General features: G+C 43.4%; 1 protein-coding gene across 1 annotated transcript in view; it reads right to left on the bottom strand.

Annotated features, from left to right (window-relative positions):
* Positions 1-17,286, bottom strand: part of LOC144112832 (zinc metalloproteinase-disintegrin-like protein F1) — a 57,832-nt gene that overhangs the window by 10,839 nt on the left and 29,707 nt on the right. The window contains exons 16-19 of the mRNA XM_077645643.1: positions 12,600-12,677; positions 12,155-12,266; positions 11,138-11,279; positions 7,360-7,723 (exon numbers count right to left, since the gene is read on the bottom strand). Of these exons, the coding sequence (XP_077501769.1) occupies positions 7,360-7,723; positions 11,138-11,279; positions 12,155-12,266; positions 12,600-12,677 (696 nt within the window). The remainder of the gene's footprint in view (positions 1-7,359; positions 7,724-11,137; positions 11,280-12,154; positions 12,267-12,599; positions 12,678-17,286) is intronic.

Genomic DNA, 17,286 nt, shown 5'->3' with positions numbered 1-17,286 from the left:
GGAGGTAGGCCTGCACGCTAGCTGGGAGAAGTGCCAGGTAGCGATGCCTTCAATCCGCTACCTGGGGCACGTTGTCGGCTCAGGCCGGCATGGCCCAGCCAAAGAGAAAATTGAGGCCATCGAAGGAATTCAAGCCCCTAAGACAAAGAAAGAATTGAGGAGCACCCTTGGGCTGTGCGGCTACTACCGTAGCTATGTTCCCAATTTTGCAGAAATCGCTCATCCACTGACACACCTGACAGGAAAAGGCGTGCCGAACAAAATACCGTGGCCAGATGACGCGGACAAAGCCTTGAAAGCCCCGAAGAAAGCTCTAAGCGAGACGGTTTCACTGACCACTCCGGACCCGCGAAAGCCGTATCTGCTTTTTACAGACGCGTCGGCAGTAGTAGCCGGTGCCTGTTTAGTGCAGGTGCCTGTTTAGCGCAGCTTTCTGACAACGGCACTGAGGCGCCGATAGCCTTCGCCAGTCACAAGTTCACACCATCGCAGATGCGGTGGGCGGCAATCGAGAGGGAGGCATTCGGGGTAATCTGGGCATTAAAAAAGTTTGAGACGTGGGTGTTCGCCGCCCCCGTGACTGTCATCACTGACCACAATCCGCTCTCCTTTCTTACGAGCAGTGTGCCTCAAAGTGCAAAGCTTACGCGCTGGGCTCTTGCGCTCCAACGCTACAATGTTGCCATTGAACGTCGCAGAGGAACCGACCATGCTAACGCAGATGCCTTGTCTAGAATACCCAACGCTTGGTGGGATAGTGCACTGGCTGACGTCCCGCAGTGACCGCTGGGGATAGTGGACCAGGGAGCTGCGTACTAGGACAACAAACTGTACTCGTACTCAAGAAAGGCGCACGTCGATCGAACGAAAGTGTGGGATTTCTTTGCGTGTTTTTTTGTCTATATTTTTGTGGACCTTAGTAGCATGTATCTGTGTGTGTGACGAAGGGTCGCAGCATGCGGTCTCGCAGGCTTCGGTTGCTTGCTCGTGCAGAGGTACTCAACCGCCACTTGCCGAACCCTTTTTGTTGTTTGTTGTCTTGGCTTATCTCTGAATAGATTAGCCGAGTCTTGGGGGGAAGGTGTAGGGTTCGGCGCGCTGTCGCATCTTTTTGTACATGTGTTGCGAATATTCCGCGAGAGGGCAGTGACCTAGGCTGCGCGTCCGGTTTTGTTTTATTTTGTTTTGCTTTGGTGCACGCCTTTAGAAGGGAACTCGTGCCTTTTTGGTTAGTCTCCCCATTCGTCCTTGTGGTTTCCTTCGCCGCTCTGGATGGCGGGGCTATCTGCCGGCCTCGACCTTGGACCCCTGTCCCCTTGGCGGATTGCGAGACCACCTAGGGAGTAACTCGTGGGTAAGGGAAAACGCTGACATCAGTTCTGAGCTTTCCTATTCGTCAAAACTGATGAGCCGCAGTTAGAAGTTTATTTTTACGTGTGGAAAGGGGCGTGGGCATCTTCGGGGTGTACCCGCGAAGGGAGCCGCGCCCGTGTGCTTTGGTCTCTAGCGACTCCTAGCTGGCAGGCGCTCGGTCTGGCCGAGTGCGGAGGGAGTGACCGTTGAGAGCTGGTGCAAGGCGCGCCAGTTTGACTGTTGGGACGCGGTGTCCCTCGCCTCTGTGCAAGCGGTCGGCTAGGCCGGCCGCGGATTGCTGTGGCCGTATACTGACTTTTGTTTGTGCCCAGCTGTAAATAGCCTGTATAAAAGTTCGTTTCTCACTAAATCGCTTCGCCTGCAAGTCATATCATCGAGAAGCCTTCAAGCGGTGCATCCAGTTTCTGGAAATCACCGGACCAACACCACCGGCAAACCTTTACTCCTCTTTTGCCATAAATGCAACAATGCAGAGGTAGTGGGATCAGGTGCGGCTGCTAACAGGCATCCACTGCCTCCCCAGCATTAAATAAAACAAGAGTACTCCATTCAAGGCTTAACTGCAGTTGAACTCGCATATAATGAACTCGCAAAAAAATGGCTAGTTTATGGTTTATGGGGGTTTAACATCCCAACGCGACTCAGGCTACAAGAAACACCGTAGTGAAGGGCTCCGGAAATTTCGACCACCTGGGGTTCTTTAACGTGCACTGACATCACACAGTACACGGGCCTCTGGAATTTCGCCTGTACTGAAATTCGACCGCTGCGGCGAGGATCGAGCCTGCGTCTTTCGGGTCAGCAGCCGAGCACCTTAACCGTTGAGCCACTGTGTTGGCTTTTGAACGCAGCCGCGCTTCTCCGGGTGAAATTCGCGAATCAAGCACAACAGTGCAAGCACGAGAAACAGAGACGGGTGCCCTTTCCGACGATGTGGGCTGGTGCTGGGCTGCTGGGCATGCGGTGCGTATGCCTAGTAAGTGTTCGTGGAGTCATTGCTTAAAAGTATATAACAGCTTTGTGTGTTTGAAAAATACATTATTTCGAATATGCCTATCGTGCTGTTCAACCTTTTTTTGTGTGCCCGAAGCATTCCAAATATTCGCTTTGAAATTATTCACAGAGAATTACTATTCGCTCTGAACCAAAAAACCCCTATTCGCACATACGTACTAAAAGACGGTGTGTAATGCGCCTGCAAAGGCATTAGTTTTATGCGTAGAAAGCCACACAGGCTATTACAGTTGGAAGAAGTGCACTGTTAAGGGTGCCCACATTGAAGGAAGAGTCTGTTTCCCAAACATTAGCAGTGAGCTGCGAACTGACCATAGTTTTAGGCACAGGACACAGCAGCAGTATCATACTGGTAGCAGTATTGTAGAGGAAGTGCCATTGTAGTGCAATAGACATTGTGAGGGATGTCCCTTCAGATGACCTGCATTTCGTTTGCCTAGACGTGGTGCGCAAGTTGCTTGTGTTGTGGTTCCGTGTTTCGAAAGCTAGAAGGCTTGGCAGCAAAGTCCACATGGAACTCTGAGAGAGAAATGTCAAGGCTGCACAGTTTGTTCCTTGCGAATTTAACCGAAAGCCACACAGTCTTAAAGATCTAGATTTATGGAAGGGCAGAGTTTCGTTTCTTCTAGCTGTATGGAGGGGCTTGTGCTACTATCACCTCTTCCATTAGCGAGGTATGGAAATTTTATATTTATTTTATTTAAACATACTGCAGCCACTGAAGACCAAGCAGGAGGGCTATACATGATTATATAAATAAATGCAACGCAGCACTACTATGAGCAAGCAACAAAACAAAAACAAAACTAACAGAAGTGCATTGGGACAAGAACATCGCAAAAAGAGGACGGAATCCAGCTGTGTGATAGACAAGAGACCTTTAGCGGAATCTATGCTGCAAACAAGTTTTGCATGCGGCTATTACCATTCTTTCAAGGCCTAATGCCACACAAAGTGAAGTGCAGTACGCAGAGGGGTTTTTGAGTCATTTTGTAAAAGGCTTAGCAAAATACCTCTATGGTAAGGAGCATGTGTCACACAATGTACATGGACTATACCATCTGGCATCCGATGTTGAGCATCTGGGGCCATTGAAATCATGCAGCGTGTTCCCATTTAAGAACCATATGTCTACTCTGAAAAGGCTGCTCTAAAAACCAAAGCATTCACTTGATCAGCTCACTAACAGACTATCAGAGCAAGAAGTCATACTGAAGGAGGCTCAGCAGATGCCAAATTTCCCACTGCTCACTGCCCAACACAAGTCTGGGCCCCTTATTGCTCCATGTCAAGGGCCTCAGCTTAAAGTGAGAAATGGGAGAAAAAGGTAGAAATGAAGGCATGAAGACACGATTTGTGTGGCACTATTTTCACCTTTGTCGACATTTGCACTTTGCACGCAGCTTGAAATAATGTTATTTTTCTTTTTCTATGTGCAGCAACTGCATGGCCTTGGGGGAATGGCTGCACCACAGGCCACTAGAAATATGCTAGAGTCCTTCATGACACCAGAAGTGGTTGTAAATTTGGCTGGGCCAAAAGGGCAAGAAAAGAAATTTTGCAGCCTTAATGTTGCACATGCGATCCTGAGTACGCTACTATTATTGATTTGGTTTTTCTGTGCACTGACATCCCTGTTACATGGGCATTTTCAGTGGTAACTGAAAATGCCCATGTTTGCAGACCATAGGTTAAACTCAATGCTTCTTTTGGGCTTAGTAGGTAAATCACACATTAAGTAACATTCATATCTGCATCACGTTTGACAGGCAATTGCTATACTCATGAATGCTTATGGCACAGATATATATGGTGTAGATGCGTTATATAAGTAATGTGTGGATTTGCAAGAATACATAATAACACAACTCGAAAACAAAGGCATTGTGGTTGGAGTTTTAGTGGATTTTTCGAAGGCTTTTGACCTGGTAAATCACAAAATCTTGCTAAATAAATTGCAGTGCTATGGTATCCGAGGAAAAACACTATCATTAATGAACTCTTATTTACCATTTAGACAGCAAGTGGTATTGATTAATGGCATGCAGTCTGAACCGAAACCTCTTTTATGTGGTTCCCCGCAGGGGAGTACGCTGGGGCCTTTACTGTTTTAATATTTACATAAATGATATTGTCAATATTAGCCACAATGCAAAGTTTGTCATCTATGCTGATGATATGGGTCTATTTTTTGCTGGTAATGACATCCATGACCTTATCTATCAGTGTAATTTGTGTTTTTGCGTTTATTTTTTGTGCAAATTTCACATGTGGTCAATTGCTATGTATATCTCCTGCTCAATCGCTCTTTGCCTTGTAAAGGAGACTGCGGGCTCTAGTCAAGTCGCTTGCCTCTAAAGCGACTTTTACTCGCAGTCTCCTCCATCACTGATGGAAATAAAGTTATTATTATTATTATTATTACTACCACAATGAAAGCTCTCTAGGATTGGTGCACAGATAATTTACAGCAGACAAACGAGTGTAAGACTAAAGAGGTCATATTCAGGCCGAAAAATGGACTCATACCACCGCATCAAAATATTTTAAACTAGCGTCTTGTAATAGTGGAGTAGTTCAAATGTCTCGGGCTAATATTTTCCTCAAGTATGTCATGGGACTATCATGTTAATCATGTGTTACAAAAAATTGCTCATATCACTGGTGCAATAGGTCATTTAAAATATATCCTTCCTACACAAACTAAAATGATAATTTACAACTCAATCTTCAATTCTCGTTTAAATTATTTCCAGTTAAGTGTGGGGCACTACAACATTCACTAACCTTGAACGTATTTATTTAATCCAAAAAGGTATCTCAGACATGCATATAATTCATCGTGCCGACATCCGAGCGCAGCCTTCTTTAGCCGTTCTAGAGAAGTACATGTTCTGTATAAATATTGCCTTAGTGTCACCTTTAAAACACAAATTAGGAACAATACAACCAACCTATGGAAATTAGCTGAACTAAGGAACAAAGCATTAGGCTATCCAACAAGACATGGCGAGGAATGGATAGTGCCGACACCTCGACTGAACCTAGGGAAACAATCATTAAACTCCTCCATCTCTTCTTAACATTTATGCTCTCATTAATTTCGATTTGTTTTCCTGCTTGCACCGAGAACTTCACACATTGTATTTAAAAAACATGGCTTAAATTTACTTCTGTGTACACATTGCTGTTTTGTATGTTCTTTGGTGGTACTTTGATGTAAGTTTCAGTTCTGCCTCCCTGCTGAACATTAGGTTTGTGGACTCGTCAAGCTGCTCATTGGCAGCTTTTTTCTACAACCCCTCCATCTGTATTGTTAGATGGGAAAATAAATTGATTGAAAAAATATAACTGCTATGATATTTTTTCACAGGCCATGAAGAAGAATTTTTTTGATGGCAAACAGTGCAACATCGTAATGTTGTGAAGGTGTGGTTTCACCACTCGGATGAAGAGCTAAAGAAAAAAGAGGCAAAAGCGACAAAAGTCCTGCACAAAGGTGACTTTCGGACTAAGCCCAACTGATGTAGACTTTGAATGGAGGCCTTTCTTTTCTTAATGTTTTAGGTCGTGCAGCAGAACTATTTTGCTAAGGAAAAACACTGCTTCAGTGCATGCGGTCATTTTATTCTCATATGAACCCATGAATACATGTCATAGTGACTAATTTTTATAGCAGTTGCCTATGCTGAAGAGCAGTGTTGCATTGTAAGTTGTAAGCTATGTTCAGTATGTGTACACTTATAACCACACTGAAAGTCATATTTGCAGCCCCTTATTGCACTAGCGACATAAAGAACAGTGCGCTTGAACTGAATTACACATATTCAACTGCTGATTTTCCATTTACATTTCGTTAGGCAGCACACAATATAGCAGCTCAAAAGAGATGTAAAGAGGCCAGCACAGCACACCACACACAGCACACCAGCATCCAGCTAAAACCTCCTCAGAATGTACTCAAAACATCATGAATTGTCCTTTTGAGGACATTCTGAGGCTGTCCTGAGACCAGACACGAGGATCTCTAATACTTATTGAGGATCATTTGAGGACGTCCTTAGGATAAAGAATATGTTCAAAAAATATCCTCAGTACGTCCTCAGGACATTTCAGTGTTGTCTGGGACACAGCTGCGCTTATAGAAGGAAATTCCACCATTAAAAAAAAAAACAGAAGTTAAGGAGGAAATCACACAAAAACGCAAGTGGAAGTTTATTTCTAAAAGTTAGAATTCCCTGTTTTTTGTTGGGATATTGCCCTGGATTGAGCAAGGGCGCAAGGTATCACGTGACCTTAGTGTTGACTGCTGTGATGAAACTGCAGCTGAAACATTGCGATAGCCAGAACATAATTTTTCGAGATGCGTAGGCATGATTCTGCTTCAGTATCGTTACACAAAGCAGAGGAACCCACTTAACCAAGTAACTGCCCAAAGCAGGTGATGACAGTGAATAAACAGTGCTACAGTAGCAAACAACATTTGGCAAGGAGATGCAGCACCCTGGTCTGCAAATGTGTGCAAGGTAGCAGCACAATGCCTCTAAATGCACAACTGCGTTACTTAGTCCAACGGTACTATGTCTCACAGCACCCCTACCTTGTCAGGGATGCATGTCAAGGACACTGACCTTTTTTTGGTTATAAAACTGAATTTCGAAAATTGAAGTCTGTGTACTTTTATTGTTTTCTTTTCGGTTTAAACAGAAAACTCCAACCTCTATAGATATCTGATTAAGGCTACATTTACTATGAGCTACTTCTGTTCAATCAGTTTCTGAAAATTGCTCAATAAAACTCGATTTGCATTGTATTTTATTCTCTTATGCTGCCAAAAATAAAAGAATAGCAAAAAAAAAAACAATACTGTTTGCTGCCACCTGACTAAGCCCCAGACCCCAAATGATGTCCGTAGCCAATGGCAAAGTTTTGTAAAATTGGGCCCCGTGAACAATAATCGAGCACACCGACCTGTGATGGACACGAAGGAGCCCTCTGGACACCCGCGGGCCGCCCTGGGGCAGGCCGGGCAGGTGCGGGTCTGGCAGGCGCTGGCCGTGTCGGGGCCACATGGCTGTTGCTTGAGCTCTGCAGCACTGGCCCCGAGATGTCCACATTACGGAAGCTGCCACGCTCACGGCTGACACTGCGGTGCGGCTTTTGGTGCTGCGAAGGTGGCATTGGCGGTGCGCTTGGTGCTAGCGGCTGCTGTGGGACCATGGGCTGGGTCACTGGAGCCGAAATGTTGAGTGCCTTGATGGCCTCGGCATCTATATTAAACTTGGACAGGGGGCGGCCCCCACGCCGATCAAGGCCCACCTGCTGGGCACGGCTCCTGAAGAATGAAAGAGGCGCAGTCCACATCACGGTCCAAGCAATGCACCAGTGCACAACTCCTCACTTTAACTTAAGAACACCGAACAGAATCCAAACTGAACTACGCCGTGCTCCAGCTTTCCACAGCCTGCAACTTTAACACTGGAAAAGTGCCAACTCGTACATCCAGTGCACTCCAAGTCTGAGCTCTTTTTTTTTTGCTGCAAAATTATCAATATATTGTTATCAATAACTCAGCTCCAGCGAGCTAAATTCACCTTCGTCTTTGTTAAAAGGGCACTACTATTTATTTGAGAAAAAAAAAGGCTGTCAAAGCAGCAGGAAATCAGGCCAAGTCCAACCATCTAAACAGATGCACCATAATGACTCCCTACAGCAGCACTACGATGTACAATACTGGCTAATTTTTGTTTCTGGCTCAGCTGTTCATTGCTGAGCTTTAGATTTTTTTGGTAATTATTTACTAATACCTCTTCCATCAATAATGTAACAAGGAACTTAAGAGAATTGGCCAAAGTGCTGCAACAGGTTGGAAGTATGTTCTCTCAGTGGAGCTACATATGCAAGGCACAGAAGTCTGCACGTTGCTGCGAACAAGTCCACGTCTTTTTTCTCTTCAAAAAATGGTGATATGAAATTGGGGGATGGAGTCTACCTATCTGCAGGGTCTAAGGTAGTCATGGCTGAGCCACGGGTAGTACGTGTCTCGGGCCAGTGCCCATTCCTGGCATGATGCATGGAGCTCCATGTGTGAAAAAAAAATGTTAATTCATGTGCACATCAGTTCCACTATGAAAATTCAAAATGCGCACCATTTACCCGACTCACTCATGCTGGCTGCCACTTTCCCTGATGAGCAATAAACAACACGAGAGCTAGCTTCCGGTAATCTCCGAAGCGTGCACATCGCGCAGGATTCCGAAAGCACAGGATCGTTGGCTCGGTTTGCCGCTAGTCAGCCGGCCACATGCAAGCATGGAAGGGAGGGCGGGCACCGTTTGACCGCCTTTGACATCCATTTGCCTCAGAGTCCTGGCCTTGAGACTGCATCGTTACGCGTTTTTTACTTTGCACTGTGCAAACCGCGATGCCATTCCGCGGAGGACGGGACGTGTCAGATTATATTTGGAGTCAACTTTTTCTTTTTAGTCGGCGAGGGCTGCAAGTTTAAGGCTCGGCTTACAACGGCGCAATATACCATATCTGAAGCATTTAACGTGCACCTGCTAACAATTCTTGGCTTTGCAGGATTGTTTATGTGATGCATAGCATGCATTCATGTTACGCTGCCAGGTGCTCTGAATTCATCTCCCGTCAGCACACACTATCACAGCCACTGCACCTGCGTGCCACTCCTCCTCCAGCTTCTCCTGTGCATGTGCAGTTTAAATTAGTAACAGGCGCATGCGACAGACTACAGCTGTAAAGCACATCTGCCACCTCACAACCGTAGCTGGCAACTCGCGGAACCGGATATCACCTGCGTCTCACACATGCGTTTGTTTTCAACCAGTAGCAGACGAATTTTTTGCCACTTCCCAGAAAGCACCATATCTTGTAAAAAAGGCGGATTCCTAAAGGACAGTACAATAAATTATGACTGTGGAGGTATGTTCTAGAACAACCTATGTCAAATTGCACTGCACGATTCAGCCATACTCTAAACTTCTTTAAAAATGCAGAGTTGAGAGGACTCCTCTCAACAATATCAGTGCTTGAATGAACTACTTGCGTCAAAACAGATCGCATGGCCATCTTTGCCACGTTGGCTTGAGCACGCAACCAGTGAACCATGCTATTGGATAAGCCCCAATAACCATGTCAAAGCAAACAGATGGCTTCTGTTGTATTAAAAACTAATACTTAACTACGACAACTTTCACAGTGACATCAACGACGATGTCAAAAATTTACTGACGATTTACAAACCGAGAAGCATGCAGTAGCAAAGCTATCCCTGAAGCTTTTAGAGATCGCTGGGCTTCTGCAACAGTGGTAGAAGGTACTTGTTTTTTTACTGGGACACAGGTGGAGCAACTGCCAACATGCTAAATGTAAAGTTCTAACATATTAACCTCGGCACCATTAGCACAAAAAATACAAACAGTATCCTTGAAAGTGCCCTTTTCGAGAAAAATTTGTCTAAACATACATAAAATGTAGTGGAATAGGTCCTCTAAACCAAGTTCAATGGTTCCATAAGCCATGGGAATGCTCTGAACTGTGGTTTCCAAGTGGAAGTGGAAAAAATTGGAGGGGACACTTAAGCTCTGCCTCAAGGATATGACGTGATAGCGTTAATGGGTTAATGCCCATTTATGCAGAATTGGTCATTCTGTACTTACAGTCATAGACTGCTGAGAGTCCCCATATCTTTCCTGGTGCAGTGGCGCAGTGGTTAAGCGATGTGCCACAAACCTGCAGATGGCAGTTGGTACCACCGGTGGGCCTTCTGCAACCCAGGTTGCTCTTACCGAGCAACCTCTCACTACCAATCATTAATTTAACTGCCACCTGCCATGGTAGACAGTTTGCTCACAGTCCGGAGGACAGGCTGTGATGATGCCACAAGGTCATGTGAATTATGTGGCCCTGCCCCTTAGGTTTCTTCTCTAGAGATTTTTCACGGATTTTTCGCTCACGGCCAACGATGCAGACGCCACAGACGCCGACGACAGCTTTTCTGTGACACACGCTCCTTAACACTATTGCATTAAAATTGATGAAATTTGTCTTTAGTGTCCCTTTAACTCAACACACTTGGAACCCAATCTGACCCCATATAGGTTATGGTTTACAAGGTTTAATGTCCCAAAGCGACTCAGGCTATGGGGGCACCGTAGTGGAGGGCTGTGTATAATTTCAACCAGCTGGGGTTCTTTCATATGCACTGCCATCACACTGTATACAGGCCTCTAGCATTCGTCTCCATTGAAATAAGAGTGCCGTGGCCGGGATTGAACCTGCATCTTTCAGGTCAGCAAGTGAGCCCCATAACCACTGAGTTACCACGGTGGCCTTGACCAAGTTTAGCAGCATAAAGGAGACGTACTCGTCAAAGCCAAGGAGCATGCATACAGTTGCAGACAACCAGCGCAAACGCACTAGGCTGCAGCTGAAAATATTAGCAACAAGAACCAATTGTGTGGAAAAATATTGTGCACGTACACTACTTACCATGCAACCAAATCCTGTGTTAGCACACATATCCTGTGTGTGCTAACATTGGATTTGGGCACAATGTTTCCGATAAGAGCATAAATGACCATATACCCCAACATATCATGGCACAAAAGCCAAATACAAAGAAAGTGCAAAACATGCTCTTATAAGTGTGCAGCATAAGCAAAAGTATTCACTAATTAGACTCGTTACTGCATGCCTACTGCAACATAACAAAAATCTGGCATACTTTATTGCTGCCTTGCGAGCTTTCGTCATCCACCATGTCTTCAGGTGACGTCGGAAGTAGTATATGGAGAAACTGGTGATCACAGCCAGAGGCACAATGCAGAGGAAAATTATGTACATGGACACCATAAAACTGTAACCGGCTGTAAGAAAAAAACAGAGTGAAACATACATTAGTCTATCTGCTCATCAATACACATACATTTAATTTATAAATATGGTGTGTACCGCAAATACGTAGCTATTTTTCCGTATGCAGTAAAAGCTTGCTAATTTGACCCCAGTTAAATTGGAAATCAGGATAATTTGAAGTGCTGGCTCAGTCCTGGCCAACAACAGCCATATAAGTCTATGGCATTGTACACTTACTACTTCTGATGCTACGGGTCTCGCATCAGTTAATTTGAACGGGCTCCCAAAGAGAAGACGCATCCAGGTATGACTGGCGTGGCAAGAGATAATTGAAATAGCCCTCCTCGGAACCTGAATTCCATGCTGCAGAGTCACTCGTGCACCTCTGACAATAGCGTGCAATGGTAGGAGTGAAGGCGTGACTACGGACGGACGGTGCCATCTCCGTAAACAGTCCAACTGCTCATGTTTGGTGTTCTAAGCTTCACGCAGCCTCCGTCACTCAGCCAACCATCCTTCCAGACGCTGATTAATGCATCGCTGGTATCCCCCACAGTAATTATGGCACAGCCTCAAGTGTGTGTGCAATTCAGTAAAGCCCAATTATTAAGGCAATGTGAGCTTTAAACAGGACAGGGAATTTTATGACTTATATCATACTGAAATTTCCTAACAGAAACAATCGTATCATAAAGATTCCACTGTATATTCCCAAAATACAGCTGTCCATACCATCCACAACAAGATTCAAGTAAGAGTATGAAAGCTGAACTGAAAAATAGACAATTTTGTATGATTCTATAACACTGTTGAAAGCACGCTTCCAATGAGCATTTTACAGTACAACTATCACGCAAGTTATCCACTGGCACACATCAGTACGTACCTGATGGGTCTGAAGCTGGGCCACTGTCTGAACTCCCACCGGGTCCTGGGTAATTGCAGTATGGAGGAGCATAGCCCACCATGCAATGGCAATTGCCACGGCTGTTGCAAACCTGCACAACCAGCAGGTCATCATGCTACCAGCAATTTGTGCAACACCATAACAAATAGAGCTTTAATGGCAGTTTATTTCTCAGCTTGAGAAATATTCTCAAGCTGAGAAAAATAGCTTGACAAATTTCTCAGCTTGCTCCATGTTGCTAGGCCTTATGTTGTGACACTATCCTTTCGAGCAGCGGGCCTCTTTATTGAGGCCTCAATAAAGAGGCCTGCTGCTAAAAAAGAATAAAAACAAAAAATGAAAATAGAAAGAACAAATAATAAAAACCTATCTCTAGTATGAAAACAGACTACGATAATTAACAAAATGATAAAGGCCAACTTACCCCATTATTATAACAGTCATAAGGGCATTTGACTCCATAGATTTTTTCAAGAGGGACGCACTTCTGGTTCATACAAGCCTGCAATGCATCCAAAAAATGCTTTTGTTTGCACAGTTATTTAGGCACCACCTGCTCCTCTTTGGCCACACAGATGCTATGGTAAGTAGGACCATTCTATAGTAAAGTTGCTTGGCCCAGCAAAAACATTTGCTATATCAGTGTCTATATCAGTAAAAGGGTACCGTTTTATTGTCATCAAAATTAATTTGCCTTGCTATTACGCTGTTATGTGTCTGTTGCTCCGAGGCGTCCTAGATTGTGCGTGTGCTGCAATGACATCGTTACGTGAGTACACTGCATGGGTGAACACTCTTAAGTATAACTTTGTTTATTAAAGCTGCCATTAAAATAAAAGAAAAAAAATGCACAATCATCCATGGAAGGTGAAATGTTTCACTGGATTATACCAGTGTTATTGCTATATGCAAAATTACTATGGTGGGGTTCCACTGCACATAGAAATCGCACAACATACAAAGCTGCACAAGTGAACAGTGGTGAAGTAGTATTTAAGCAAGATTCTCCAACGGCCTTTTTGACCGTCCTGGCAGAAGACTGACAAAAACTAAGGTGAGTTAACTGTTTCTCTCTCGTGAGAGAAGTAAACTCATTTTTCTGTCAGGTTCAAATTTTAAAAAAAATAGAAAGCTTGATAAATGCTTAAAAAGAGAGACAGAGGCAGAAAGAGGTTCCAAATTTGACCACTATAGTGGGACCTTTTAGAATAAAATGCAAAGGTAATTAATTACATAAAACCACTGTACATGTAAATACAAAAATTTCTGTGACAGTTGAATAAAAGCATGATAAAATACCCAATTAATGAAAACAATTCAACGTGAAAATTCCAAGGACAAAACAGAAGACGAACAAACACAGTAAAATCTTGTTGATACCCTCCCAGTTCCCAAGTACAGAATCCCGGCCATTAAAAATGTTCCACAGAGTTCACTATTTTTCTTTCAGTTAATAAATTCCGGATATCACAGATCCCTGCAACTGCACTGAAAATTCTAGCAAATCCTAGTTGCATAGTACGTTTAGCAACCAGCTTCATGTGTGCAAACATACCACTGGACCAAACCAGGGGGCACGCTACATGAAAAGTTGCAATGCAACCGCAGTCGCCCGCCATGGTGTTTTTCTCTGTACTGCCTTAATTAAAAGGGGCGAAGCATTAAAATTAAAAAGTAAAGTGCATTTACGTATGAACGGTCATTCCCGCAAGGATGCCACATGAAAAGCAGAAACGCAGCGGCTTCTTCAGAGTGCCTTAGAGCAAGCAGGCGAAGCATCTGAGAACTACATGGATGCGCTAACATGCAAGCAGGGCTGGGTATGGGGAATGCAAACCAAGGATGCTGCGACAGTAACTTGCATGGCGGCTTTCCCGCAGTGCATTCATGCAAGAGGGCAAATCATCCTTAAACAGGGAAGAGATCGCTAATTTTGCCACTGCCGTAAATAGACCGGATGGGTTATGAAGTTTCTTCCCTGCCAAGAACAACGCAAATATGCAATCAGTTCTGTGGGCACACTAAAAGGGGCTGCTCAGACCTTGGACCTAGGAATTCAAACAGAGATTTTTATGAAGTAAAAATGCCAATAAATAGTTTTGTATCTTACTGAACAGTTACATTTTAAAAAATTGAGCAGTTTGGATCGTATGTTTTTCTATGGCGTTTTTTGTTTTAACATTTCAACGAGGTTTTACTGCAGTAGGCTTTAAAAATAATGAATTTCAACAGTTAAAAATGAACCAGTGAAGTTCACATTTAAAGGAGGATGGGGATGACATGGCTTAGATATAAGGTAAACTATTTCACAACTTGGTTAGAGAAAACTCTACCATTTCAATTCTGTAGTCAGTACAAACTTAGAGGAGTACAAAATATCTCTGCAATGAAAATCTAGCAGGATTATGGTTACTTAGTCTTCACATATAAATACGCTGAAGAAAAAATTTTGAGAGGACACACAAGCTCTGCCTTAAGGGTATGACGTGATAGTGTAATGAATTAATTCCCATATATGCAGATTGTCATTCTCTACTTTACATTCATAAATCCCCAGGAGTCCTCATACCCCTCCTCCTGCGCAGTGGTGCAGAGGTTAAGCGATGCGCCAGTACAATTTGCAATGGCAGGTGCTCCCAGTAGTGGGGTTTGTGCTCTGGCTGCTCTTCCCGAGCAATCAATCATTAGTTAGTTGCAAACTGCCACCTGCCATGGTGGGCAGTTTGCTATCTGGTGATCAGGTTGTGATGATGTCGCAAGGTCACATGACCTATGTGGCCCACCTGCCTCCTAGGTTGCTCTCTGGGGACCGCCTGCCTGTGCCATGCCCGTGATTTTTTGCTCACAATGCCGATGCTGACGCTAACACGGATGCCGACACAAATACTGGATTTTCTGGACAATGAGGCCTTTAACCCTACCATGTCAATATGGTTATTTATCGCACAATATGCAAACACACCAAGATTAAATTTTTTTAGCTCTGGTATACAAAGAATGGTTTGGTTTGGTCTGGTCTGGTTTATAGGGTTTAGCGTACCAAAGCGACTAAGGCAATGAGGAATGCTGCAGTAGAGGGCTCCGGATAATTACGACCAACTGTGATTCTTTAACGTGCACGGACAATGCACAGTACAAGGGCCTCTAGCCGTTGACCTCCATCGAAATGCGACCGCCATGGCCGGGACCGAACCCACGTATTTCGGGTCAGCAACCGAGCACCACAAACACTAGCCACCACGGCAGCTTGAATGGAGGTGTGTACAGAGCATAATTAAAGTGTATAAACCGAACTAATGTCGTATTTAACAGAACTAATTCCATAAGAGGTTTTTATTCGTACCTGTTCAATATACAAGTTTAATCTCAAGTAATTATAGAGTCTGGCATTATGAAATGAACAATGGTAAGGGCATGCGGGATAAGAGCTGATAGAGGACATGAGTGTTGTTACATGCTTGGAAGCGAAAACAATGTAATTAATTGCATTCAGCTCGATTGAATAGGAGTCCATCGTAACATTAATAGAAACAGCAATAAACATTAACATTAATAAAATCTAAAGTAAGCTTTGAAGTTAACATATTCAAGGAATTCTGCTAATGCAGTAAGGCATTAACTACCTATGTAGTTAGCTTTAGTAATTAATTTATTAATGTCTAATTTGCATTAAACAGTAATGTTTGCTTCCATATTTTCTGCAGACTTCATTATATGCATTATCAACTTTTGTGCTTTTGTCACATTATCCTAAATTCTATAGCTATAAGTTGAACATTGTTATGATGTTTTTCTCGTGATTTTAACATGATGTTTATGTCCTGCATTGATGCTTTGTAAATGCATATTGTTAAATAACATTCCTTTCTGTTATAAAGATGTTGATAGGCATATTGTATGCTGTAGTGTTGAATGAAGCGTTGTGTACTTTTAGGTTCTGTTCTCAATTAAGCTGCTGTAGGGGGCGAGGACCCCACGTCAAGCCTATACCTAGGCTTTCTGTCCCCACCTCTCAGATCTCTGGTGTGGAATAAACCTGATTGATTGATTGACTGACTGACTGACTGACTGATTGAAATCGAAGCAATGTCAGTGCAGCAACTTTGCCAAACATTAAATTGTTCACAGTGCAGGACATTAAATTTTTCTAGATGATTAAACAATCTTAGATATGTACATAAAGTTTCTAAATTATTTTACTGAAAAAAAAAGGGGGAAGACTGGGGGTGGCCCAAAAATTGCTGATGAGATTTTACTCCCTTTTGAAAACAGACAAATAAATTTTTTTCTCTTGGGGAAACACCTAATTAAAAATTAAGCTCATTATGAGTGTGAAGATATAAGCAATGACATCTGCAATCAGTTTCCTACCATTTTCTTAGATACCATCTAGGCCAGAAGTGGAAATTTTTATTTATAATATACTTCTCACTTCAGTAGATGATGTGAGGAAGAGGAAGATTCAATGCTGACAACAGACAGTTGGGACAGTTGCAGAACAGTTGGCAATGGTCATTAGAGGAGCAGCTGAAGCAGAGGATTGGCACTAAAATTACGAGCAATTTCCAGAGGGCTACAGAGAGTTACTCTGTCGTGAGTGATAGTTGGTATGGAAAAGTTGTTATATTTCTTGTTGAGGAAGAGTTAGACGCCACTGCTGATTAGAGTCTGAGCAAAGAATTTCATTTTCATAGTAGCATTCTTTAACAGTATGTTCTAGCAAAATAATATACGACCAACACAAGGAAGCTATCAAATGATGGAACTTTGGATGATTAAAGATAAGTCTTTGAGAAGCTGGTAGTAGTACTTGTGACATGTGGACTTTGGGTCATTCCACGCGAAAGGAGACGCGCCAAATTTTCGACATCTTAGATTTGGCTGACAAAATTTATATCAGTTAAGACAAGTTCCAACAGAAGTGTACAGACCTTCTTTTGAAGAAAAAAAAAACTTTCTCTCCAAATATCGCGCTCCAATGTGCAAGAAATCGCCTTAGTCTGGGTATTTTTAGAAAATTATTGCTCAGGAACTGTTCCTTGGCGAAAAAGTTTCTCTCTTCATGCATTCAGGTATTGAGATGCCTTGTGTCCCAAAAGGTAAACCGTGGA

This window comes from Amblyomma americanum, chromosome 1 (assembly GCF_052857255.1).
Source record: "Amblyomma americanum isolate KBUSLIRL-KWMA chromosome 1, ASM5285725v1, whole genome shotgun sequence".
Lineage (NCBI taxonomy): Eukaryota > Metazoa > Arthropoda > Arachnida > Ixodida > Ixodidae > Amblyomma > Amblyomma americanum.
Note: the sequence above shows the minus strand (reverse complement) of the source record. Positions and strands in the feature narration are given on the sequence as shown.